Below are 25306 nucleotides of genomic sequence, written 5' to 3' on the forward strand. Positions count from 1 at the left end.
TGATTGTTACAGGTAACGTTACAACATTTAAAAGACATCTGGGCAAGTACATGAATAAGAAACATTTGGAGGGATATGAGCCAAACGCTGGCAAGTGGCACTAGTTGAGTTTGGGATTATGTTCGGCGTGGACTAGTTAGGCCGAAGGGTCTGTTTCCGTGCTGTATGATCCTATGACTCTCTCACAGAGCGTCCCATTTTTCCCAGAGTTCCTCTGTCACTCCAATCTTTCTGTCTGAGTATGTGTGGGTCAGTTTTCTTGTGTCTGGGCTGTGCAGCTGCAGTCGGTACCAGTCTTTTCAAACTTCCCATTCTGAATATGACTTAAATGGTGAATACTTGCACCACAGAGGGGTATTTGGGAGTTACGAAAAGCAAATACTAACAATGGTGAATGGAATGTTGGTCTGTCTTTCAAAGGGAATGTAACTTCGAAGTCGGGGTGTCTTGCTCAAACTATACAAGGCAATCTTCAGACCAAACCGAGAATACTGTGAAAAGTTGGATCCCCTTGTCTAAGGGAAGATCTACTGACATTGGGGGCAGTCTAGAAAATGGAGGGTTTGTCTGATGAGGGAAGGTTGAACAAGTTGGGCTCATACCCATTGAAGCTGAGACGAGTAAAAGGTGATGCCATTGAAACATCCAAGACTCTCAGTGTCCAAGGTTGATGGAGAACGGTCGTTTCCCCTTGTGGGAGAGCGTAGGACCAGAGAGAATCATCTCAGAATAACGGGTCGCACTTTTAAGACAGAGGTGAAGAGGAAATGTTTCTCTCTGAGCCTAGTCCCTAATAGAACTCTTTACCACAGACAGCGATCAGGTCTGCGTTGTGAAGCATCTTTGAGGCGGAGATAGACACTGTTTTAATCCAGAGGGGCATCAAGGGTTATTGGGAAAAAGCAGGACAGTGGAGTGAGGGTGAGCTGATCAGCCATGGTCTCACTGAATGGGAGAGCAGATTCTAATGGGCTGAGTAGCCAACTTCTGCTCCTGTACCTGATGGTCTCATAAACCTCCAGCAGTTCTCACACAACGACTTGGTGTCTGGTTTGAAGTAGATGGATGCTGAAGGGAGACACGGCTGGTTTTTGCCCTTGCTCTCCCGTCTTTAGCCCACCTTGCTCCCAGCCCCACTCTGCACTCTTGCCTTTACCCTGGGGTTACACCTGCAACGCCGAGGAATCAAAAAATGCCAGAGGCGATGAAGCAAAAAATGGTGTTTTAATTGTGGCATTTTACACAGGGTAGTATTGCAGCCAACAGAACACATAGGAATCCGTCCCAGACTGGAGCCGAACACAAAGCTAAGGACAAGGCGCAGACAAACTGCTGGGATGGCAGTGCGTCATTCTGTCAAAATGAATGGCACTTTGTTCAGACATCCTGGCTCATGGAATGTTCCAGGAGACTAGGCTAGACATTGGTTGCAGGGTGGAAGCCTGTGTTCAGTCTCCCTGGGCTACTGCACTCTGCCTGCTGGGCCCGCTTGGCAGAGAGCAGTCCTACACTGGGCCAGCGCCTCCTGCTGGCAGTGTGGACCCCACTCATCGCGTTGTTCAGCCACATCAGCCGCTTGAGCTGCTCCATGGTCCTCCCCTTGTCATGCAGCAGCTGGTGCTCTGTCACTGTCCGTTTACTGAAAGACAGATTACAGTGTTCAAGTGTTGCCAACTCTGGCCAGGCAGATTCCAGGAGCTTTCATCACATGACCTCCCAACTCTAACCTGCCCGCAACTCGCCCATCATTGGTCAGCCCAGGTGTCCACTCTCAGGGGGTTCCGCCTTCACACACTAATCGTTTACCTGATTGGATGATTCATGATAGCCAATCCAACCACCTACTTTCCCCTTTGCCAAGTGTTTGTTCCAGTGCAAGAAAGATAAAACCTGGAGCCACCTGCACCAACACAGCTGTGATGGAGTGCGTAACTCAACCTGGTGTGAATTTATGGTGGAGTCTGTCAAATTGGAGTGAATCTGTTCACTGCTAGTTTGCACTGGAATAGGTGCAGTGCTTTAATAGATTTAGAGAGTTGGATTTGTGTTGTCCTGCTATGATTACTGCCCCATCTTGATAAAGTGTGTAGCTGATATGGACAAATCACTGTTTACCTCTAATATTCCTTTGCACCACTTTAAAGCCAAGGACTAGGTAGAGGTGTGTCTAGTCATGTGGTTATGCAGAAATCAAATATTGCTGACAAGAGACATTCTCTCAAAACCTTTTGTCTTGCACTCTTCAGGACATTTCAAATGAATAAAAATTCGAGGGGAAAAGGAGAGTCCTGATTGGTAGAGACATTTGCCCTGGAGAATGCATCCACTAATGATGATTGACAGTTAACAGCCAGGCCGTGTTTAAACTTTAAACCAGATAGATTGACTCTAATTGGTCAGGGCATTGCCCTGGGAGCCAGTGATTGGCTGTCACCCATTTTGTTGAGTTGTAACAGGCACAGACTGTGTTGCATGCTCTCTCTGTCTGCAAAGATCAGGACTGTGTTGATCAATGTGTGTCGCGCACAAGTTCACCATAAGCTCAACGAATAATCTTCCATTGGTTGTCAGCATAATTTCACACACGTTCAAAATTACCCAGCAAATGTTGTCCAGGTCTAGAATCACATTTACTGCTGGAGACTGTATTATCACCTTTGCCAGCGCAGGGTAATTGGACACAGTCAGTAACTTGCATGTTGCAAGCAGCTGAAGGGATAAGCTGTTTGGTACAATCTATACCAATCTCCGGAAACTGTCAATCAACAGGAACTGGGTACATTTTCCAGAACAATGCCTCCACTAATCAGACTCCACTTGCCAACCAATTAGCACTCTCTTCTCATCGAGTGGATATGTGTCTTTTTCCCACAGGGTTACAATAGGGTTTTACATTGAATTCTGGCGTAGAGTGGTGCTGGAAAAGCACAGCAGTTCAGGCAGCATCTGAGGAGCAGTAAAATCGATGTTTCAGGCAAAAGCCCTTCATCAGGAATACAGCTGCATTCCTGATGAAGGGCTTTGGCCTGAAACGTTGACTTTCCTTGAAAGGGTTCAGAAAAGATTTACAAGGATGTTGCCAGGGTTGGAGGATCTGAGCTACAGGGAGAGGCTGAACAGGCTGGGACTGTTTTCCCTGGAGCGTCGGAGGCTGAGGGGGTGACCTTATAGAGGTTTACAAAATTATGAGAGGCATGGATAGGATAAATAGACAAAGTCTTTTCCCTGGGGTCAGGGAGTCCAGAACTAGAGGGCATAGGTTTAGGGTGAGAGGGGAAAAATATAAAAGAGACTTAAGGGGCAGAGGGTGGTACGTGTATGGAATGAGCTGCCAGAGGATGTGGTGGAGGCTGGTACAATTACAGCATTTAAGAGGCATTTGGATGGGTATATGAATAGGAAGGGTTTGGAGGGATATGGGCCGGGTGCTGGCAGGTGGGACTAGATTGGGTTGGGATATCTGGTCGGCATGGACAGGTTGGACCGAAGGGTCTGTTTCCGTGCTGTACATCTCTATGATGGGTTGGGCCGAAGGGTCTGTTTCCGTGCTGTACATCTCTATGATGGGTTGGGCCGAAGGGTCTGTTTTCGTGCTGTACATCTCTATGATGGGTTGGGCCGAAGGGTCTGTTTTCGTGCTGTACATCTCTATGATGGGTTGGGCCGAAGGGTCTGTTTCCATGCTGTACATCTCTATGATGGGTTGGGCCGAAGGGTCTGTTTTCGTGCTGTACATCTCTATGATGGGTTGGGCCGAAGGGTCTGTTTCCGTGCTGTACATCTCTGTGACTCTATGACTCTATCTGCAGTCATTGTTTTTACCTTTACATTGAATTGGTTTAATTGCCCCCAACCCCCCCCACCCCCCCGTCACAACTGTAAAGCCCCTGAGCAGGGGCTGAACCATCCAAACGTTTCTTTGGGTGCTCATTGTAAAATAAATTGTTGAAAGACAAGCTGAGGACTTGACATCAGGGATTCAGTCTGATCAGTTGGACTGTGGTGTTGTCAATGCCAATATGGCTGGCAGAGGTGGTGCAGAGGTTTCTGGCGCCAAGAACTCTTTGTGACCACACCCTCTTGCTCAAAGGGTTTTCCAGTTTGTTCAGAGATACCTTGTTCAGCTGCTGTAATGTCTGTTAATGTCAGGGAGCTGGTCCTCAGGGGTTTCTGCACATGCCTGGTCCCTCTGCCATCTAGTGGTGGCATTGGCAATGACCACAGCCCTGTTCAACAGCCAGGACGTGAAGGAGCTGGTGCTGGACCGGGGAGGACACAATTAAAAATCACACAACACCAGGGTATAGTCCAACAGGTTTATTCAGAAGCACTCGCTTTGGGAGAATTATGGCCCCACAACCACCTGATGAAGGAGCAGCACTCAAAAAGCTAGTGCTTCCAAATAAATCTGTTGGAGTGTGTGATTTTTAACAGAAGTTTAAACAGAGTAGTAATGGGTATATAAAAGTTGTGATCAAATAAAGAATGAATGGCTAAATTTAAAAAAAAAACAAAGAGGGGGTGCCCCAGACCCTGTGGGGGTGGGGCTTGATGAGAGACATTTGAGAGTAGGATTGTTTGGGGTGGGGAAGAGGGAGAGGGCAGCTGTTTAAGAGAAAAAATATAAGTATTTATTTGTTATTTAAACTTCCCTGTAATCCACAGAACTTCCGTTTTGTTCTTCCCTCTCCTCCCACATTTTACCGACTTCAAAACGGACCTTTCTCTCCCTGTCCAGCTCCGACAAATCGTCACTGACATGATGTGTTCACTCTGCTTCTCTTCAGGAATATATTTCCAGAAAGTTCCCTTTCTGACACTGACAGATATAGAGAAGCAAGGAGGGGGGGGGGGGGCACAGTGTAGTGTCACTGGATGCATAACCCAAGTAGGCCCACCCGTAATGTCTTGGGGACGTAGGTTCAAGTCTCACCAGAACTGGACTCTGCCACACGTGTCTGATTCTTAGAGCTCAGAAATGACCAACCAAGCTACTTGGTTTCAGGGGTAATTGGGCATGGACATTTAGTGAGTCTTCGCCAGCAACACCCACGTCCCACATAAGAATAAAGCAATAAGAAACTAGGGCTGAACACACTGTGAAATCCACAGGTATAAGGCGGCAGGACAGGGGAGCCACACTCACCTTTCCACAGTATTCTGACATCTCACCGAACTGCAAAGTAAAATGATCAGGGTGAAGGTCAGAGCCTGGCCGGGAAACAGCATCGTGCACACACGTCCTGGTTTCAAAGCAGACAAACAGAGATGCGTTAGCAACCAGAAATGCGTTGGGTTTGCTCTGTTGGCTGGACAGCTGGTTTGCGATGCAGTGTGATACCAACCGAGTGAATTCAATTCCCGTATTGGCTGAGGTTCAATATACACAGTATTATACACAGCTGCAAAGAAAATACTTACTTAGAGAAATGACGGAGCAAGAAACTGAGAACAGTGAAATATTTATGATTTAAACCGTTGAGCTCTGGTTACATGCAACAAAATGCCTGATAGCTATAACGGAAAGGACATTAGGTTAGGTAGTTCTATACTTTGGGAGCTAATGACAGGTTAGGTAGTTCTATACTTTGGGAGCTAATGCAGCATGCTGGGCAGAATGGCAGTGCCCACCTCAGTCACTTCATTTCTGCTGTGTATGTAATATCGTATCTCGTTGGTGCTTAAAAGAACAAATAGCAGATACGTTGGTGGTCACTTTCCAGCGTTCTGTATACACTGGAAGCATTCTATTGGACTGGAGGTTAGCTCACATAACCCAACTCGTTAAAAAGGGAGGGAGAGAGAAAATGGGGAATTATAGGTCAGTCAGACAGACACCAATGGTGGGGAAAATGCCGGAGTCAATTATTAAGGATGTAATAACTGAGCATTTGGAAAATGGTGACAGAATCGATCCGAGTCAGCGTGGATTCGGAGCAAGCACGGACTGAGTCCCACGGTGGAGCGAGCACGGACTGAGTCCCACGGCGGAGCCAGCACAGACTGAGTCCCACGGTGGAGCGAGCTCAGTCTGAGTCCCACGGCGGAGCGAGCTCAGTCTGAGTCCCACGGCGGAGCGAGCACGGACTGAGTCCCACAGTGGAGCGAGCTCAGTCTGAGTCCCACGGCGGAGCGAGCACAGACGGAGTCCCACGGTGGAGCGAGCACAGACTGAGTCCCACGGTGGAGCGAGCTCAGTCTGAGTCCCACGGCGGAGCCAGCACAGACTGAGTCCCACGGTGGAGCGAGCACAGACTGAGTCCCACGGTGGAGCGAGCACGGACTGAGTCCCACGGTGGAGCGAGCACGGACTGAGTCCCACGGTGGAGCGAGCACGGACTGAGTCCCACGGTGGAGCGAGCACAGACTGAGTCCCACAGTGGAGCCAGCACAGACTGAGTCCCACGGTGGAGCGAGCACGGACTGAGTCCCACAGTGGAGCGAGCACGGACTGAGTCCCACAGTGGAGCGAGCACAGACTGAGTCCCATGATGGAGCGAGCACAGACTGAGTCCCACGGTGGAGCGAGCACAGACTGAGTCCCACGGTGGAGCGAGCACAGACTGAGTCCCACGGTGGAGCGAGCACAGACTGAGTCCCACAGTGGAGCGAGCACGGACTGAGTCCCACGGTGGAGCGAGCATGGACTGAGTCCCACAGTGGAGCGAGCACAGACTGAGTCCCATGATGGAGCGAGCACGGACTGAGTCCCACGGTGGAGCGAGCTCAGTCTGAGTCCCACGGCGGAGCGAGCACAGACGGAGTCCCACGGTGGAGCGAGCACAGACTGAGTCCCACGGTGGAGCGAGCTCAGTCTGAGTCCCACGGTGGAGCCAGCACAGACTGAGTCCCACGGTGGAGCGAGCACAGACTGAGTCCCACGGTGGAGCGAGCACGGACTGAGTCCCACGGTGGAGCCAGCACAGACTGAGTCCCACGGTGGAGCGAGCACAGACTGAGTCCCACAGTGGAGCGAGCACGGACTGAGTCCCACGGTGGAGCGAGCATGGACTGAGTCCCACAGTGGAGCGAGCACAGACTGAGTCCCACGGTGGAGCGAGCACAGACTGAGTCCCACAGTGGAGCGAGCACAGACTGAGTCCCATGATGGAGCGAGCACAGACGGAGTCCCACGGTGGAGCGAGCACAGACTGAGTCCCACGGTGGAGCGAGCACAGACTGAGTCCCACGGTGGAGCGAGCACAGACTGAGTCCCACGGTGGAGCGAGCACAGACTGAGTCCCACAGTGGAGCGAGCACGGACTGAGTCCCACGGTGGAGCGAGCATGGACTGAGTCCCACAGTGGAGCGAGCACAGACTGAGTCCCATGATGGAGCGAGCACAGACGGAGTCCCACGGTGGAGCGAGCACAGACTGAGTCCCACGGTGGAGCGAGCACAGACTGAGTCCCACGGTGGAGCGAGCACAGACTGAGTCCCACGGTGGAGCGAGCACAGACTGAGTCCCACAGTGGAGCGAGCACGGACTGAGTCCCACGGTGGAGCGAGCATGGACTGAGTCCCACAGTGGAGCGAGCACAGACTGAGTCCCATGATGGAGCGAGCACGGACTGAGTCCCACGGTGGAGCGAGCTCAGTCTGAGTCCCACGGCGGAGCGAGCACAGACGGAGTCCCACGGTGGAGCGAGCACAGACTGAGTCCCACGGTGGAGCGAGCTCAGTCTGAGTCCCACGGTGGAGCCAGCACAGACTGAGTCCCACGGTGGAGCGAGCACAGACTGAGTCCCACGGTGGAGCGAGCACGGACTGAGTCCCACGGTGGAGCGAGCACAGACTGAGTCCCACGGTGGAGCGAGCATGGACTGAGTCCCACAGTGGAGCGAGCATGGACTGGGTCCCACGGTGGAGCGAGCTCAGTCTGAGTCCCACGGCGGAGCGAGCACGGACTGAGTCCCACGGCGGAGCCAGCACAGACTGAGTCCCACGGTGGAGCGAACACGGACTGAGTCCCACGGCAGAGCGAGCACGGACTGAGTCCCACAGCGGAGCGAGCACAGACTGAGTCCCACGGTGGAGCGAACACGGACTGAGTCCCACAGCGGAGCGAGCACGGACTGAGTCCCACGGTGGAGCGAGCACGGACTGAGTCCCACGGCGGAGCCACCACAGACTGAGTCCCACGGTGGAGCCAGCACAGACTGAGTCCCACGGTGGAGCGAGCACAGACTGAGTCCCACGGTGGAGCGAGCACAGACTGAGTCCCACGGTGGAGCCAGCACAGACTGAGAATGTGGGGGTATTCACAGAAACATATAAAATCCTGATGGGATGGACAGGCTAGAATGTGGGAAGAATGTTTCCGGTGTTGGGGAAGTCCAAAACTAGGGGTCACAGTCTAAGAATAAGGGATAAGCCATTCAGGACTGAGATGAGGAAGAATTTCTTCCCTCAGAGAGTTGTGAACCTGTGGAATTCTGTCCCACAGGAAGCTGTTGGAGTCAGTTCATTCGATAGATTCAAGAGGGAGTTGGACATGGCCCTTGGGTTTAAAGGGATCAAGGGGTACAGGGGAGAGGGCGGGAGTGGGATACTGAGATTGCATGATCAGCCACGATTATATTGAATGGTAGTGCAGGCTTGAAGGGCCGAATGGCCTACCCTTACACCTATTTTCTGTGTTTCTAAACATCAGCAGAAACAAGGACAGAGAAAGATGATGGATCAGAGTGATGAGGAATAATGGAAGAGAACAAAGATTCAGAGAAAGAGGGTTGAAAAATTGAACAGCAAAAAAAAAATCTGCTTCTTAAGAGCTAGGTAGAAGTTGGAAGGAAGTTCTGAGGCATGTAGGGAATAAAAGAGAAGAGTGAGAGAATGGGCAGCATGGTGGCTCAGTGGTTTGCGGCGCTGCCTCACAGTGCCAGGGACCCTGGTTCAATTCCACCCTCGAGTAGCTGTCTGTTAGAGTTTGCACAATGTCCGCATGTTCCCTCGCACTGTCCCACAAAGATGTGCAGGCAGATTCGCCGTGCTAAGTTGCCCATATTGTCCAGGGGTGGGTTAGGCATGGAAACTGCAGGGATGAGGTGGGTCTGGGTAGGATGCTCCTTTGGAAGGTCAGTGTGAACTTGACAGACCAAAGAGCCTGCTTTCACACTGTAGGGATTCTATGATGGAACAAAAACAGGAATGTTGGAGGAACTCAGCAGGTCTGGCAGCATCGGTGGAGAGAGAAATAGAATCAATGTTTCAGATCCAGTGACCCTTCCTCAGAATGGGAGAGTCTGAGAGGGTGGAGAGGGAGAAAGGAATCAGAGGAAGAAATAGCAAGGAATCAGACAGCTGGGGAGAACTGGAAATGGGAGATAGGAAAGAGGTGAGGAGTTAAATCAGGAAGAGAGGTTAGCAGATGTATGTGATGGCTATCAGACAGTGACTGATATACGGTGATGAAGAAAGGTGAGAAATAGAGAGGAAAGTGATGTGGGAATTATCACAAAAACAGCTAAACCATTAGAGATGGGTCCAGACTGAACTGATTTGAAGAAATGATTAACCTTGAGCATAGAATCATTTAATAAAACAGAGAAGAGAATGACATCAAAGTGCAAACAAGCGAAAGAGTGAAGGGAGATGGTGAGCAGAGTAATTATTACTGAACCTGCTGCCTCTCTCAGGAGGTGAACAGTGAGTGTCGTTGTGTGGATTGTATTTATTGGTGTAAGCTTTCAGACAGAAACTTCAACAGGTCTAACAGTCTCCAAGGTCTGAAGATAAGGATGAGTTTGTGTTTGAGGTGAAGACCTTCAGATAAAAACAGGTGCATCAGCTGCTGTATTTCCCCATAACTATCACTTGTGTCTTTGTTCTGTCAGTTCTATTCGATATGACACGCTGAGAATTTCTGAGATTTCAGTCGTTATACGTTATGCAGAAATACATACATATACAGATTACACGCATTACACCCGTATACAAAAACCCAATATATACTACACACACATTCATACAGGCACACACACTCACACCCAGATACATAAAACACACAAAAACACTCCCCTCATGCGTACAGTCACGCATTCACAACCACACACACAAAAATGCATACACAGAAACACTCCACATATGTATAAAAATACATCAACCCCCACACAGCACATACACACACATACGGATATGCCCATATTACAAGCAGAGACTTATATCCACAAATACATAAGCACACACAGATATACCTAACACGTATACAAATCCAGATAAGCATACACGCAATGCGCACACACAAAAACAGATACACATGCCCACACACTACCAATGTACTCGACTATATACACCCACAGAATCAGATACATACATGCACAGAAACACACATGCAGAAAGATTTACATACAGATACTCACACAAATACATTTAAACAGATAAAATCACAAACATGTACACATCGACATATTTAATTGCAGTTATGAGCTCATTGTGATGCTCAGTTTTCAGTTGTACTCTGAATGAAAACTAGCCAGTGTAATAGGAAGAGATGGTTGTCAAACAGAAACAGGAGAAACTTTAACAGCAAAATGAAGAGGAGAAGTGAGTGGCCAGAGAATGGAATAACTGAGCCCAGGGGCTGGGTGGAGTGATGGGCACTTACCGTGAGTCTCAGTGACGTTTCCTCCTGATCTGGCAGCCTGACTGTGTGACTTCACGCTGAGGAGAACACCGCTTTCAAAGACTCACTGATGTTTCTGACAAGAGCTGCGATGGTAGATCAGTCAGAGGTGTCTGAGCACACTTAGTGAGCTCCCCAACCTTTAAATAAGACTTGCAGCATCAGTGTAATACGTCAAAGGGGCAGGGAGGGGACTCCAGAACAACTGCGGTCACGCTGGGAGCTGCTCCCACTTCAAATTGGCATTATCTTTTTATCACGGCAGAGTCATTCATTGGCCCAGAAGTCAGTGGATATGATATCTCTTATTCTTCAATCTTCTTTTTTACAGTTAATCAATAGCAGGGGTTATTGGGTTAGACTGTCTGGGAGGTAGTGATTGGTACTTGGGGATCCCTTAGCTGGAGATTTGGCAAGTGCCAACATCAGAAAGATTAAACAAGCTGGAGATCTGGGACCTCTCTGGTCACCGGTCTCGCCTGGTGAATTTTATAGATAAGAGGGCCCCGTCCCTGAGCACCTCCAATGTAATGAAACAAAGTGAGTCTCCAATAACCAGCAGTCCTTCCCTGTAAAGGCTACTGACTCATACTCACTCAGATGGTCTGTGAACAGCCACAGATTTCCCATTTGCAATTTCACACCAGCCCCCGTGGATACAGTGCTGAAAGTCTGGGTGGGCCAAACGCTGTGAAGATCTCACGAGGGAAATGAGATGGGTATAGAGCAGAATCCCTACAGTGTGGAAGCAGGCCATTGGCCCATCAAACCCACACTCAAAGAGTATCCCAGTTCCCTACCCTATCCCCATAACCCTGCATTTTCCAATGGCCAATCCACCTGACCTGCACATCTTTGGACTGTGGGAGGAAACCGGAGCACCCGGAGGAAACCCACGCAGACACGGGGAGAATGTGTAAACTCCACACAGACAGTCACCCGAGGCTGGAATCGAACCCGAGTCCCTGGCGCTGTAAGGCAGCTGTGCTGACCACTGAGCCACCTTACTGCCCGAGATGGGGGCAGTATGGGCCAGTAAGTATGAGTAGGAGGCAGAATGTCAGTTTCCTGATGGTAAGACGGAAGTTGGCAGCAAATTGAGGGCAGAGTAACTTCCTGACAGAAAGTGTGGGATCCTTTTTTTTAACCACATGACTATGACTCTAAAACTCAACTTTGCCAGAATAAATTTGCACTTTCGGAGTAAGGTATGGACTGAAAGAGAAATATCGGCCTTCAGCTCTGCAACAGGCTAAAGATGTCCTGCAATAGATAAGGTCATCCCTCTGATGGATTTGAACTGAATAGGTACAGCTTCTTGTCTACAGAGAGCATTATCGAACTGAGGGGTGGAGGCATTGTGAAAGGGGAAACAGGGCAGGCCTGATCTAGGGAGAGAGGAAACAGGGCAGGCCTGATCTAGGGAGAGGGGAAACAGGGCAGGCCTGATCTAGGGAGAGGGGAAACAGGGCAGGCCTGATCTAGGGAGAGGGGAAACAGGGGCAGGCCTGATCTAGGGAGAGGGGAAACAGGGCAGGCCTGATCTAGGGAGAGGGGAAACAGGGCAGGCCTGATCTAGGGAGAGAGGAAACAGGGCAGGCCTGATCTAGGGAGAGGAAACAGGGCAGGCCTGATCTAGGGAGAGGGGAAACAGGGCAGGCCTGATCTAGGGAGAGGGGAAACAGGGGCAGGCCTGATCTAGGGAGAGGGGAAACAGGGGCAGGCCTGATCTAGGGAGAGGGGAAACAGGGCAGGCCTGATCTAGGGAGAGAGGAAACAGGGCAGGCCTGATCTAGGGAGAGGAAACAGGGCAGGCCTGATCTAGGGAGAGAGGAAACAGGGCAGGCCTGATCTAGGGAGAGGGGAAACAGGGCAGGCCTGATCTAGGGAGAGGGGAAACAGGGCAGGCCTGATCTAGGGAGAGGGGAAACAGGGGCAGGCCTGATCTAGGGAGAGGGGAAACAGGGGCAGGCCTGATCTAGGGAGAGGAAACAGGGCAGGCCTGATCTAGGGAGAGGGGAAACAGGGGCAGGCCTGATCTAGGGAGAGGGGAAACAGGGCAGGCCTGATCTAGGGAGAGGGGAAACAGGGCAGGCCTGATCTAGGGAGAGAGGAAACAGGGCAGGCCTGATCTAGGGAGAGGAAACAGGGCAGGCCTGATCTAGGGAGAGAGGAAACAGGGCAGGCCTGATCTAGGGAGAGGGGAAACAGGGCAGGCCTGATCTAGGGAGAGGGGAAACAGGGCAGGCCTGATCTAGGGAGAGGGGAAACAGGGGCAGGCCTGATCTAGGGAGAGGGGAAACAGGGGCAGGCCTGATCTAGGGAGAGGAAACAGGGCAGGCCTGATCTAGGGAGATAGGAAACAGGGCAGGCCTGATCTAGGGAGAGAGGAAACAGGGCAGGCCTGATCTAGGGAGAGGGGAAACAGGGCAGGCCTGATCTAGGGAGAGGGGAAACAGGGCAGGCCTGATCTAGGGAGAGGGGAAACAGGGGCAGGCCTGATCTAGGGAGAGGGGAAACAGGGGCAGGCCTGATCTAGGGAGATAGGAAACAGGGCAGGCCTGATCTAGGGAGATAGGAAACAGGGCAGGCCTGATCTAGGGAGAGAGGAAACAGGGCAGGCCTGATCTAGGGAGAGGAAACAGGGCAGGCCTGATCTAGGGAGAGGGGAAACTGGGCAGGCCTGATCTAGGGAGAGAGGAAACAGGGGCAGGCCTGATCTAGGGAGAGAGGGAGGTAGTCCTCTGGAGAAAGGAGGGAAGCAGCTCGACCTCAGGGAGGGTCAATGGACAGTAGGGCAAGCCTGATGAGAGGGTTATACAGGGAGTTACTGTGAGGTGAGGGGAACAGAGGGCGGGTTATGACAGAGGAAGGATGGAGGATGATTGACAACAATCAGGGTGATTGATGCCAGGTCAAAGGTAAGGGGACTAGTTCCATTGTAATGAATATCAGGGAAACTTGGTCAGAGGAAAGAAGGAGCTGAGACTAGTGTGCTCTAAACAGTCTATGTGCTAGTTAGTGTCAGTTACATACATGTAACCTGTTGCAGTAATGCCATAACCTCACATTGTTTACTCCAAGTAACACCTCCAGTTAGACCAGCAAGGTGTATTTACTAATCCATTACTTGGTCATTTTGGACCTGAAGGCAATAGCAATGCTGGGCCCCTGCTACAACATTGAGTATTGGTGACCAGCTGTGTCAACTGAGAGAAATTAGATTACAGTGCTTCACAAAGAGCCCCCAAGAATAGAATCAGAGTTATACAGCATGGAAACAGACTCTTCAGACCAACCCGTCTCTGTCAAGTTTCCCAAATAAATGAGTCTCACTTGCCTGCGTTGGGCCCATATCATTCTAAACCTTTCTTATTCATGTACTTGTCTACATGTCTCTTAAATGTTATAACGGTACCTGCATCTACCACTTGCTCTGGCCGTTCATTCCACACATGAATCCACCCTCTGTGTGAAAAGGTTGCCCCTCAAGTCTCTTTCAAATCTTTCTCCTCCCACCCTCTAGTTTTAAATCCCCCTATCCTAGGGAAAAAGACCTTTGTAAATCTTTTCTGCATACTATCAATAATATCCTTCCCGTAGCAGGGTGACCAAAACTATACTCCAAAAGTAGCCTTACCAACACCTGGTGAATTTTCTTTGACAAAGGGGTTGGAAAGGAATGAGCCATCACGTGCTGAATGTAAAGGGGGATTTTAGCTCATTCTGGACTGTCTGTGTTATCTCACTGTGCGTCATAGGGAAATGGTCATGGTTTATAAAAACAAATGATTCAGTCTTTTGAATATGAAACAATGTTTGCAGTGTACAAGATTAAATCAGAGAGAGGAAAAGATCAGTGAGGGCAGAGAAAAGAACAAGGGAAAAGTGTTTTGAACTAATCCTAAGGCAGATACGGATCCCTTAACCAGTGCCAGTGGAATCCACTACTGAGGGAGGTTCTGGAAGCAATGTTTAGGAGGCATTTACACAGAGATATGAACAGGCAGAGAATAGAGGGCTACCAACCATGTGCAGGCAGATGGCATTAGGATTAGGTGCAGGTACACGATTATGGTTGGTATAGACATGGTGAGCTGAAGGGGCTATTCCTGTGCTATATGGGCATCCTGTGTTCGATGGAGACACAGAGAGAGAGGGGGCAAGTGTTTTGAATTTGTCAAACAGCAGGACATTTCCTCTCTGTAGTCCTAGAGCCAAAAATTAATTCCTTAAATAGAATCAGTGAAACACATAATCTGTTTGCTGTCACATTGTTCTTTGTGGGATCTTGCTGTGTACTGGTTCGATTCTCAACGGCCTCGAGATTAAACAGCCCTGAGCTGGAGCCTGGTGTAGTTCTGGTTCATTAATGTCTGTTTTAGTGGCAGGAATTTGACCTTAAAATGAAATGCCCAGGGGATGTAATTGTAGAGCTGTGTGTGTGTGTGTCCATCTTGCTCTCTCTTTCTTTCTCTCTTTCTCCTTCCCTCTCTCTCTTGTCCCCTCAATTTCTTTCATTCACTCTCTCTTTCTCTGTTCAACTTCAGCTGTTCAAATTGGTGTGAGTGTAAGAGCTCCGAGAAGGCTTGAATCAGAGGGAGTGTGAAAAAGATGGATGGCTGGATCACGAAAGAGTAAGAAAAAGAGGCAGAGGTGGAGGTGAGATAGGAAGAGAGGAGAGGATGGAAGCACAATAAAGGGTCTGGGACAGGGAAAGTTGTTTTTGCCAAGTGCCAGAACATCAGTTCTGGGATTATTGTGTCCAGGAGCAGTGAACAGGAGAGATAGAAAGAGGATAGAGCCATCACTGTTTGAAATTTTACAATGGGGCAAGAATTGTGAGAGACAGAGATGGGGGTGGCGGAGGATGGAGAGGATTGGAGCGGACAGGGGCATTCCAGAGTGTATTTCAATCAATGTTCAATCAGAGACCGGGAAACTAAAGACTGCTGTGGACACAAAGAGAAAGGGACTGTCTGCATTCACACCACTGACAGTTGGAACTTGCTGTGTGTAGATGGTCTGAACTGTGCACCTGAACCCCTAGAGCTCTCTGTTATACAACACTCCCCAGGGCCCTACCATTAACTGTGTAAGTGTGCCCTTGTTCATCTTATCAAAATGTAACATCTCACATTTATCTAACTTAATCTCCACCTGCGACTCCTCAGCCCATTGATCAAGATCTCTTTGTAATCATTGAAAAGCTTTTTCACTGTCCACTATGCCACTAATTTTGTGTCATCCACAAATCTAATAACCATGCTTCCTATATTCTCATCCCCATCGTTTATATAAAAAAACGACAAACAGCAGTTGTCCCTGCACTCAGCCCTGCAGTACACCCACCGCTGGTCCCAGTACTCCAGATACTGTTGGATGCTGATGAACCCCATAAATGTTATGCAAACACTTAAAACAGAGGTATACTTCTGAAAACAACTCAGGGTGCCTTCCTTACCTGTCAGAGAACACACTGGAACAAAATTGATCTACAGCTCTGAGACAGAGATACAGGCTACGTTACATTGTCTCCAGAATGGCCCTGAGTCGAAGTTGAGCTGGTGAGCTGTTCAAATGTTGAGGATCATGTGAATTAAAACCAAACAACAATCCCTGTGCATTAGGGGAATCCTTAAATAATCCAGGCTGGAAGGGCAGGAATGTTTTTAACAGCTGTAACCCCATCTGACATGGTGGCTGTAGTGGATGGATACAATGAGACAAGGCTGGAGAGTGAAACCAAGAGGGCTGTGAGAGGAAGCTTATACATTCCAGGAGCAGAGAGCCAGGAAATCACTAACCAGGCCACTTTAAGCAGATGTGTGTTGGGCAATTTAAAAAAAAGCACACAATTACTGGTCCGACACAGACATTGCTTCGTGAGAAGAATTTAATGGGAATTGGAGTGAGATTCCAAAACATTGGAAAATGCTCAGTACACCATAAGGCAGTGGAACGACAGCACCTGTTTTTGTATCATCTGCTCCTGTACACACATCCAAATCATTTATATCAATGACAAAAAGCAGCACTTCCTGCACTTCTTCCAATGTCTATCTGTGCCTTCTGATCATCACCACACTCCTTGCATGGGTCTGTATAACCCGGTCACTGAACAATTCCACTTGATTGCCTAGCCTTTGATTTCACTGCCATCTTTACTCAATTACTAGTTTTTTGTTCTCCATTTGCTTTTGTCCCTTCCTATCCCAACTTCAGTTTGCCATCCCAGTTCCAAGATAACTCAATCTCTCCTCAGAAGCAATCCACAACATTGGACTCTGCCCCTTCCTTGCTGAAGAGCAACTGGTTCAATAGTTCCACCTCAGCCCAATCCAGTTTCAATATCTCCAAAATCTGAAGCCCTCCCCCCCACTCCAGCAATACATTCCTTTGCTCTGTCCTATTACTGGGTTTACTTGTGACTGGCACTGGGAAACATTTGGGCATTAAAAAGTCCAAATATGTGCTGATTAGCTGGATGCTAAATTGCCCTAGAGTGTCCAGGGATGTGCAGGCTGGCTGGATTATTCAGGGGAAATGCAGGGTTACAGGAATAGGACGGGGGAGTGGATCTGGATGGGCTGCTCTTCAGAGGGTCAGTGTATGCTTAATAGGCTAACTGGCCTACTTCCACACTGTAGGGATTCCATTCTATTCTAATTACTGTTTTATAGCTCCAACTTGTAATATGTATTTCCCAGTTCCACTAACCCATCTCTGCCTTCTGTCTACCTATATCAGTGGTACCAATGTGAGGCTCTGACTGATCACCCTAGTGACCTCTAGTTCCAGATTCTCCAACATGAAAATACATCCTTTCCACACACACCCAATCAAAACCTCTCATGATCTTTATTTTATTTTATTTGTTCACAAGATATGGGCATCGCTGACTGTGCCAATACCAAATTATTGCCAATTGTGACCGGCCCAGAAGGCAGGTCAGAGTCAATCACATTGCTGTGGACCTGGAGACATGTGGATGCCAGGCCAGATATGGCTGGGAGATCTCCTTCCTTTTAAAGGGCATTAATGAACAGGATGGGATTTTATGACAATTGACCACAGTTACACAAATAATTAGGATAGATTTTTATTCAAAAACACTTTTCGATTAAATTCAAATTTCATCACCTGCCATAGTAAGATTTGAACCCAGAACACTACTTTAGGGTTCTGGATCACTAGTCCAGTGATTTTACAATTATTCCCAAACAAACAAGTTGGTTTTTACTCTCCTAAAACCCACAGGCTTAGCCTGTTCAATATCTCCAGGTGTTGGTCCTGTAAACACTCAATGCATTTCCATCATTCCTGAAGTAAGGAGATCATTATGCATTCCAGGTAAGATCTCACCAATGTCCTGTAAAACTGAAGTGTAACCTGCCTATTTTTGGATTCAATTCCCCTCGCAATAAATAATAGCATTCTATTTGCTTGCCTAATTACTTTCTGTACCTGCATCATATCTTTCATGATTCATGCATTAAAAACCCCAGATTGCTTTGTATCCTAAAGCTCTACATTCTCTCACCATTTAGATAAGATGCTTCTTTTTTATTCTTCTTGCCAAAGTAGACAATTTCACATTTTCCCACATCATATTCCACTTGCTGGATCTTTGCCCTCTCACAACTTATCTATCTCTCTATGTTGACTCTTTATGTCCTCTGCACAACTTTCTGTTTTACCTGTCTTTATGTCATCAGCAAATTTAACAACTATAATTTGGGCCTCTTTATTTATATAAATTGTAAAAGGTTGAGGCCACAGCACTGATTTCTATATCACAGAACTCATTACATTAGCCACTTTGCCAATATGATCCTATTATGTCAATGTGTTACACCCTACATCATGAGCTCTTATTTTCTGCACTAATCTTTGATGTGGCATCTTCTGGAAGTCTAAGTACAGTACATCCAATGGTTCTTCTTTATCTACAGCACATGTTACTTGCTCAGGAATGCCAAAAGGTTTATTAAGCATGATTTTCCTTTCATAAACGACATTGACTCTGTCTGATTGCCTTGTACTTCTCCAAGTCCCCCTTTTTAATTAATAGTTTTGAACATCATAAGTTGGAAGAAACTAGTTATTTTGAAACCTTATCTATTAAGGTGAAGTTTGCCAAGCTTTATTCCCAATTATTATCTCGAAATTCATTGAATTGGTGCTTCTATTCCATCCTATCACCCATGTTGCCTGTGCCATTCACATCAAACCTTCCATCTCTTCCCCATTATTCTGTCTCTCTCTCTCATTGCTCTGTTTTTATCAGCCCACTTTCTCCTTCATTTACCCACTTTATTTCACTTTTCATTCTCCTTTAGCCCTTTGTTTTCCAAGTTTCCTTGTCTTTCACCTTTCTCGCTTTTTCTCTCTCACGTTGTCCGTCTCCTTCCTCCTATTAATCCCATCACCTCACTCACCGAGATTTTACTTGGCTATCTAGTTTCCTCTCCACCTGCTTTTGCTTCTTGCTCCTCTCCCATTGTTCCACATCCTTACTTTCCACTTTCTTCTTTCCCCAGTCGCTTTCCTTATTTCAGTCTAAGGTAATTTTCACCTTCACCTTCTGGGTAATGAAAAGGAACCATCCACCTATCGGGGAGCCATGTTTCCATAAATGTCCCATCCACGAGTACATATTTCATGTAAATATTATTACGGACCAGACCAAACCCCCTCAAAATATACTCAGAAGGTAGCTTGGACTCCAACTTTTCTTATATTAAATTCAAGTGCCAGGTATTAAGATCCAGATGCAATTTGATTGGTCAAACCTACTAGTCTTGAAGCAAAACACACTGTATTCACACACTATAGTTAAAATACAACAAAAGAAAGAAGAAATTGGAATAATTTAATTTGAGTGGAAAATTTAACAAAATAACAGATTATTTAAAGACTAAACAGTAACTGTTCTGATATAGTGACATCCCATTAACACACCTTGGCAAAGACAAATTCAATAAAATAAATGATCTGATAGGCAATTCTCCACTCCACGAGGAAAAACAACTAGAGGAAACTCTGTGTGAGAGAGAGAGAGAGAGAAGCAGGGACAGATGTTCTGCAGCATCCAAACCCAGATTCAAGAAGCCCGCAACTACCGCTGAGAAACTGAAACTAAATATCCTGACTCCAGGGAGCTTGATCCCTGCCAATCAGGCTGCTCCTATTGTTCCAACTTTTAAAAAAAACTCAAGGCCTCACAATCTGTTCACTTTATTGGCTTTGAGTAGACCGATTGTCACCTCACCTGTCCTCGGATGCTGCCTGAACTGCTGTGCTCTTCCAGCACCACTGATCCAGAATCCGGTTTCCAGCATCTGCAGTCATTGTTTTTACCTCGATTGTCACCTCTGTCTTAAACTTTCTTCATAAACAAACCAGGACAAAATATACCTCTCAAAGCCATAGTATTGTCACAATAACCTATATCACACACAGGTGGTTCTTTACATAATTGGCAGAAAAGTGGAGAGCAGTTTTGACCTGTGGACAACATCTTCCATTGCTTATCTAACAACAAGGAGCAAGCATAGTTGGTCCAGACTATTGCCGTGTGTAAATTGGCAATCACATTAAGACCGTAAGGCTGTAAGAAATGGGTTTGGCCCTTTGATCCTGCTCCACCATTCAATGGGATCATAGGTGATCTGAAATTCCTCACATCCACTTTCCTGCCCTTTCCCCATAACCCTCGATTCCCCTATTGATCAACAACCTATTGATCTCAATTTTAAACATACACAAGGACTCTACACCTACCATTGTCTGTGGCAAGGAGTTTTAAAGACTCACAAACATCTGAGAGCTGTGACCACTCTTCAAAAGTGATTCATTGGCTGCAAAGCACTTTGTGACATTCTGAAGACATGGAAGGTGCTATATAAATGCAAATTACTTTCCTCTTTTACCTTCTTGTTCCAATTTTCTGCTTCTACAGCTTGGTTAGATTGGAATCTGTGGGGTACTGACAGAGTCAGAGACTCAGTAATGGGTGTGTGTCAATGGTGATATGTAGAACTTACAGGAAATAACTGAACCAGAGTGTGATTTGTGTTGTGCCATGATTAGATCACATCTTTACACTGCTCCACAACTGGCCTGGTTTCTGTTGTTAGCCTTCCATTACACTGGCTGGATTTTAATTATTTTGCATTTGTTTGTGGGATGTGGGCGTCACTGGCTGGCCAGCATTTATTGCCCAACCCTAGTTGCCCTTGAGAAGATGGTGGTGAGGATCTTTGGTGAGTTTCTGCAGTGTATCTTGTAGATAGTCAACACTGCTGCTACCAAGTGTGGTGGAGAGAGTGGATGCTTGTGGATGTAGTGCCAAATCAAGTGGACTGCTTTGTCCTAAATGATGTCAAGTTGACTGAGTCTTGTTGGAGCTGCACCCATCCAGGCAAGTGAGGAGTATTCATCACACTCCTGATCCATGCCTTGTAGATGGTGAACAGGCTTTGTGGAGTCAGGAGATGAGTTACTCGTCACAGTATTCTGAGTTCTTGTAGCCACTGTATTTATATGTAGATTCCAGTGTCATTTCCGGTCAACGATAACCCCGAGGATGTTGATGGGGGGGGATTCAGTGATGGTAACACCATTGAATGTTAAGGGTTTTTGTAAAGCTGGTCAAGGAATAAATCATGGAGCATGTCCCTGTTTTTTCTCAAACTTTTTAAAAATTAATTCACAGGATGAGGGTATCGCTGGCCAGGCAGCATTTATTGCCCATCCCTAATTGCCTAGGGGGCAGTTAAGAATCAACCACGTTGCTGTGGGTCTGGAGTCACATGTAGGCCAGACCAGGTAAGGATGGTAGTTTCCTTCCCTAAAGGACATTAGTGAACCAGATGGGGTTTTCTGACAATCTGACAATGGCCATCATTAGACACTTAATTCCAGATATTTAGAACATTCAGCACAGTACAGGTCCTTCAGCCCTCAATGATTTATTGAATTCAAATTCCACTGTCTGCTGTAGTGGGATTACAACTGGGGTGCCCAGGACATTATCTAGGTCTCTGGGATTAACTGTCCAGCAAAAATGCAACAATCCAACAGAATGTCCTCTCGTGACTTTTTCCAGAGTTAATCACCATAGTTACAAATATAAGTCACACTAATTCTGGGAATAATTAAGTGATATCATCTAGAAATCAGGGCTTTTGACTAAAATGGTTGAAGGAGACTGATTCCCCGCTCCACAACCTATCCCTTTGCAATACAATTCAACATAATAACAGTGATCTGACCCTGGTGATTTGTGTGTGAATGCGGAGGGTGGGAGATGAAGTGAATCTCAAGTTTAGGAGGTTGTAATTGACTTGTGCTGCCTGCAGTCCCCCACTTTGGCTCCAGTCTAATGGTACATGCCAGCTATCTGCTGGGTCACAGACACAGACAATCAAGTATCAAAACAGCTTGCCTCGAGATGGAGTCCATTGGGTGAAACATCCCAACATGCTGCACAGGAGTGTAATCAGCGACCAAGTCACAGGAGGTAGACATTAGAATAGATCTCCAAACATTCTAGCAAAAAGTAGAAAAGAGAGGTGGAGAGGCAGAGAAGGAATGTTTCCGCATTTTCGGCCCAGATGGTCAAAGGTATGATTTCATAGGTGGAGCTGAGACGGATAAGCGGTCACAGTATAAACAATCCTTGTTTAATGTGGCTCCACAGGAATTGCCGCCTGTGACTATCAGGGTTGAACAGCTGATAAAGGAGGTGAGTACTCTGACAGGGTAAAAATCTTACTCAGATTGTACAGCAAAGGGCTCTGGCTGCCAGGCAATCGGTTAATTTCAATAAACCGAAGACCAGAAACAGTTAAAAAAATATTAGCTATCTCTCAACAACGACATTTATGTGTTGCCTGATCACTACGTCTGAAGGTAACAGTCCATGTTTACAGTTTGAACGAAGGGAGCATTATCCCTTGGGTTGTATTAACTGATTTCAGTGTTTTTACAAGTATAGAAGATGCAGAATTGCACAGAAGCTGGGTTCCTGTAATACCTGACAGGTTTTAATATGACCCAGCAGATAGCTGGCATGTACCATCAGACTGGAGCCAAAGTGGGGGACTGCAGGCAGCACAAGTCAATTACAACCTCCTAAACTTGAGTTTATCCAAAACTGTGCCACCCATATCTTAAATCACACTAAGTCCTATTGAACCATCACCTCTATGCTCACTGAATTCTGGTGACTCCCAATATCTCAATTTAAAATTTCTTATCTTTGTTTTTCAGATCACTCCATATTGTCACCACTCCTCGATCACTGTTCATGCCTTCAGTATTATTTCAGTAATAGAGAGAGTCTTACTACTCAACATAAAAGGTCCCAGTGCACTATTTTGGCATTCTTCAAATGTTATGACCAACACTTCTATCAGGAAAACAAATTAACTGGTAATCCCTCACATTTCCCCACTGTCTCTCTGCCACAGACTCTTTAGGCTCTCAGACTTTAAATCAACCCCTTGCAATAGTTGCAAAATCATTATGCAACTTTGCATCCTGCTCTGAGAGTGCCTCACAAGCACTTTACTCCCATTGCCTGCTCACTCCACCTTTTAAACATAAATCTCAACCCCCATCTTTTCAACCCCGCCTAGCTAAGGTGTCTTTCTCTGACCAATCCCCAGTAGGATTTGCTGCCTGTATATTTTCAGTCCACTGACACCCAGTGTCAGTGCTCTCAGTTTAGCAAAGGGTCTGTATCACTTATCACATTCCTAAAACTAGTTGGAAATCTTGTCTGCTTGTTGGATTTCTTTCCTTAGGGTGATGCTAAAGCTCAAGTATTCACACCAGGAAGTTAGAAGGTCACGGGTTCAAGTCCAATTGCAAGAGTATTTAGGCTGACACTCCAGTGAGGGAGCACTGCACATTTGTGACTTAAAATGGTAAATGTCTGTCCTCTATGTTGGGAATAAACGATCCCATGGCAACATTTCAAAGCAGGAAAACATTCATCCTGGTGTCCTTGTCAATGTTTATCCTTCAATAATATTACTAAAACATATTATTGTTAGTCGTTGTGCTCCTTTACATGTAAAGGTAAAGCCCTAGCAGACCATGGGGGCTGCTCTCTCATTAGAGAGGGATTCGGCTGGTGGTGGTTTAACATGAGTGTCACCACGCCTCAGGAAAGGGAAGAACAGGAGTCCTTCCTGGTAACATCAGCTGATGCAGGAATTGAACCCATACTGCCATCATCACTCTACATTGTAAACCAGCCATCCAGCCAACTTAGCTAACTGAATCTCTTTTGTACATTTGCATCTGTGTACAAGTGAAGAGCTATGCTTATATATGTATAGGGTGTGAATGATCCTGAATCTACATATTTCTAAATGTCTGTGCCCTGAATGTATGTACAGCCAAATATATGGTCTATATTGACCCAGGTCCCCCTGGTGTGGCCAATACTCCCTGTCAGCACCTGTGATAATAACCAATAGCTTCTTTGTCTATGAGAAAGGTGTACCAAACACAAGTAACAATTTCAGAAGAGGAGAGGGAACGGGTAGAAGAAAATCAAAATCATCAATAAAAAATTAATTCACCTCACAAAGAGATTTGATTTAATAACAGGTGGCACGGTGGCTCAGTGGTTAGCACTGCTGCCTCACTGCGGCAGAGACCCAGGTTTGATTCCAGCCTTGGGCGACTGTCTGGGTGGAGTTTGTACATTCTCCCCGTGTCTGCGTGGGTTTCCTGCAGGTGTTCTGGTTTCCTCCCACAGTCTAAAGATGTGCAGGTCAGGTGGATTGGCCCTGCTACATTATTCATAGTGTTCAGTGATGTGTAGGTGAGATGCATTAGTTAGGGAATGAGTCTGGGTGGGTTACTCTTCGGAGGGTCGGTTTGGACTTGTTAGGCCGAAGGGCCTGTTTCCATACTGTAGGGGTTCTAAATCAGAATGTTGCCAGGGTTGGAGGATTTGAGCTATAGGGAGAGGTTGAATAGGCTGGGACTGTTTTCCCTAGAGTGTCGGAGGCTGACCGGTGACCTTATAGAGCTTTATAAAATCACAAAGGGGCATGGATAGGATAAATAGTCAAGGTCTTTTCCCTGGGGTGGAGGACTCCAGAACGAGAGGGCATAGCTTTAGGGTGAGAGGAGAAGGATAGAAAAGGGACCTAAGGGGCAACTTTTTCACGCAGAGGGTGGTGCGTGTATGGAATGAGCTGCCAGAGGAAGTGGTGGAGGATGGTACAATAGCAACATTTAAAAGGCATCGGGATGGGTATATGAATAGGAAGGGTTTGGAGGGATATGGGCCGGGTGCTGGCAAATGGGACTAGATTAGATTAGGATGTCTAGTCAGTATGGATGAGTTGGATCGAAGAGTCTGTTTCCGTGCTGTACATCTCTATGAATCTACAAATCTATTAATGTAGCAATTAACACCAGAAAATATTCAGTGAAAGTTTGCTATTAGTTTGATTAGGAATAGTCAGCATGGCTTTGTGCGTGGGAGATCATGCCTGATAAATTTGTTAGAGCTCTTTGATGAGGTGATCAGGAAGGTTGATGAGGGCAGGGCAGTAGACATAGTCTTTATGGATTTCAGTAAGGCCTTTGATAAGGTTCCACATGGTAGGCTGCTGGGGGAGGTTAGATCGCATGGAATCCAGGGGGAGC

At 47.0% G+C, this 25306-nt stretch overlaps 1 protein-coding gene across 2 annotated transcripts; it reads right to left on the reverse strand.

The window, feature by feature from the left end:
- Nucleotides 1-1208: 1208 nt before the first annotated feature.
- LOC122562993 (parathyroid hormone 4) lies at nucleotides 1209-22214 on the reverse strand. 2 transcript variants are annotated; one of them, XR_015751014.1, is made up of 4 exons: nucleotides 22077-22214; nucleotides 10607-10764; nucleotides 5147-5243; nucleotides 1209-1639 (listed from the first exon to the last, which is right to left on the reverse strand). XR_015751014.1 is itself a non-coding variant. In XM_087973823.1 (3 exons), exons 1-3 carry the CDS (start codon nucleotides 22111-22113, stop codon nucleotides 1417-1419), a joined length of 357 nt encoding a protein of 118 aa, XP_087829949.1. In that variant the 5' UTR covers nucleotides 22114-22214; the 3' UTR covers nucleotides 1209-1416. The 2 variants fall into 2 exon arrangements, 1 of the variants encoding a protein (XP_087829949.1); XM_087973823.1 differs by lacking the exon at nucleotides 10607-10764.
- Between the last annotated feature and the right edge of the window lie 3092 nt (nucleotides 22215-25306).

This window comes from Chiloscyllium plagiosum, unplaced genomic scaffold (assembly GCF_037043375.1).
Source record: "Chiloscyllium plagiosum isolate Xiang-an unplaced genomic scaffold, Cpla_swu_hap1 HiC_scaffold_26, whole genome shotgun sequence".
Taxonomy (NCBI): Eukaryota; Metazoa; Chordata; class Chondrichthyes; order Orectolobiformes; family Hemiscylliidae; genus Chiloscyllium; species Chiloscyllium plagiosum.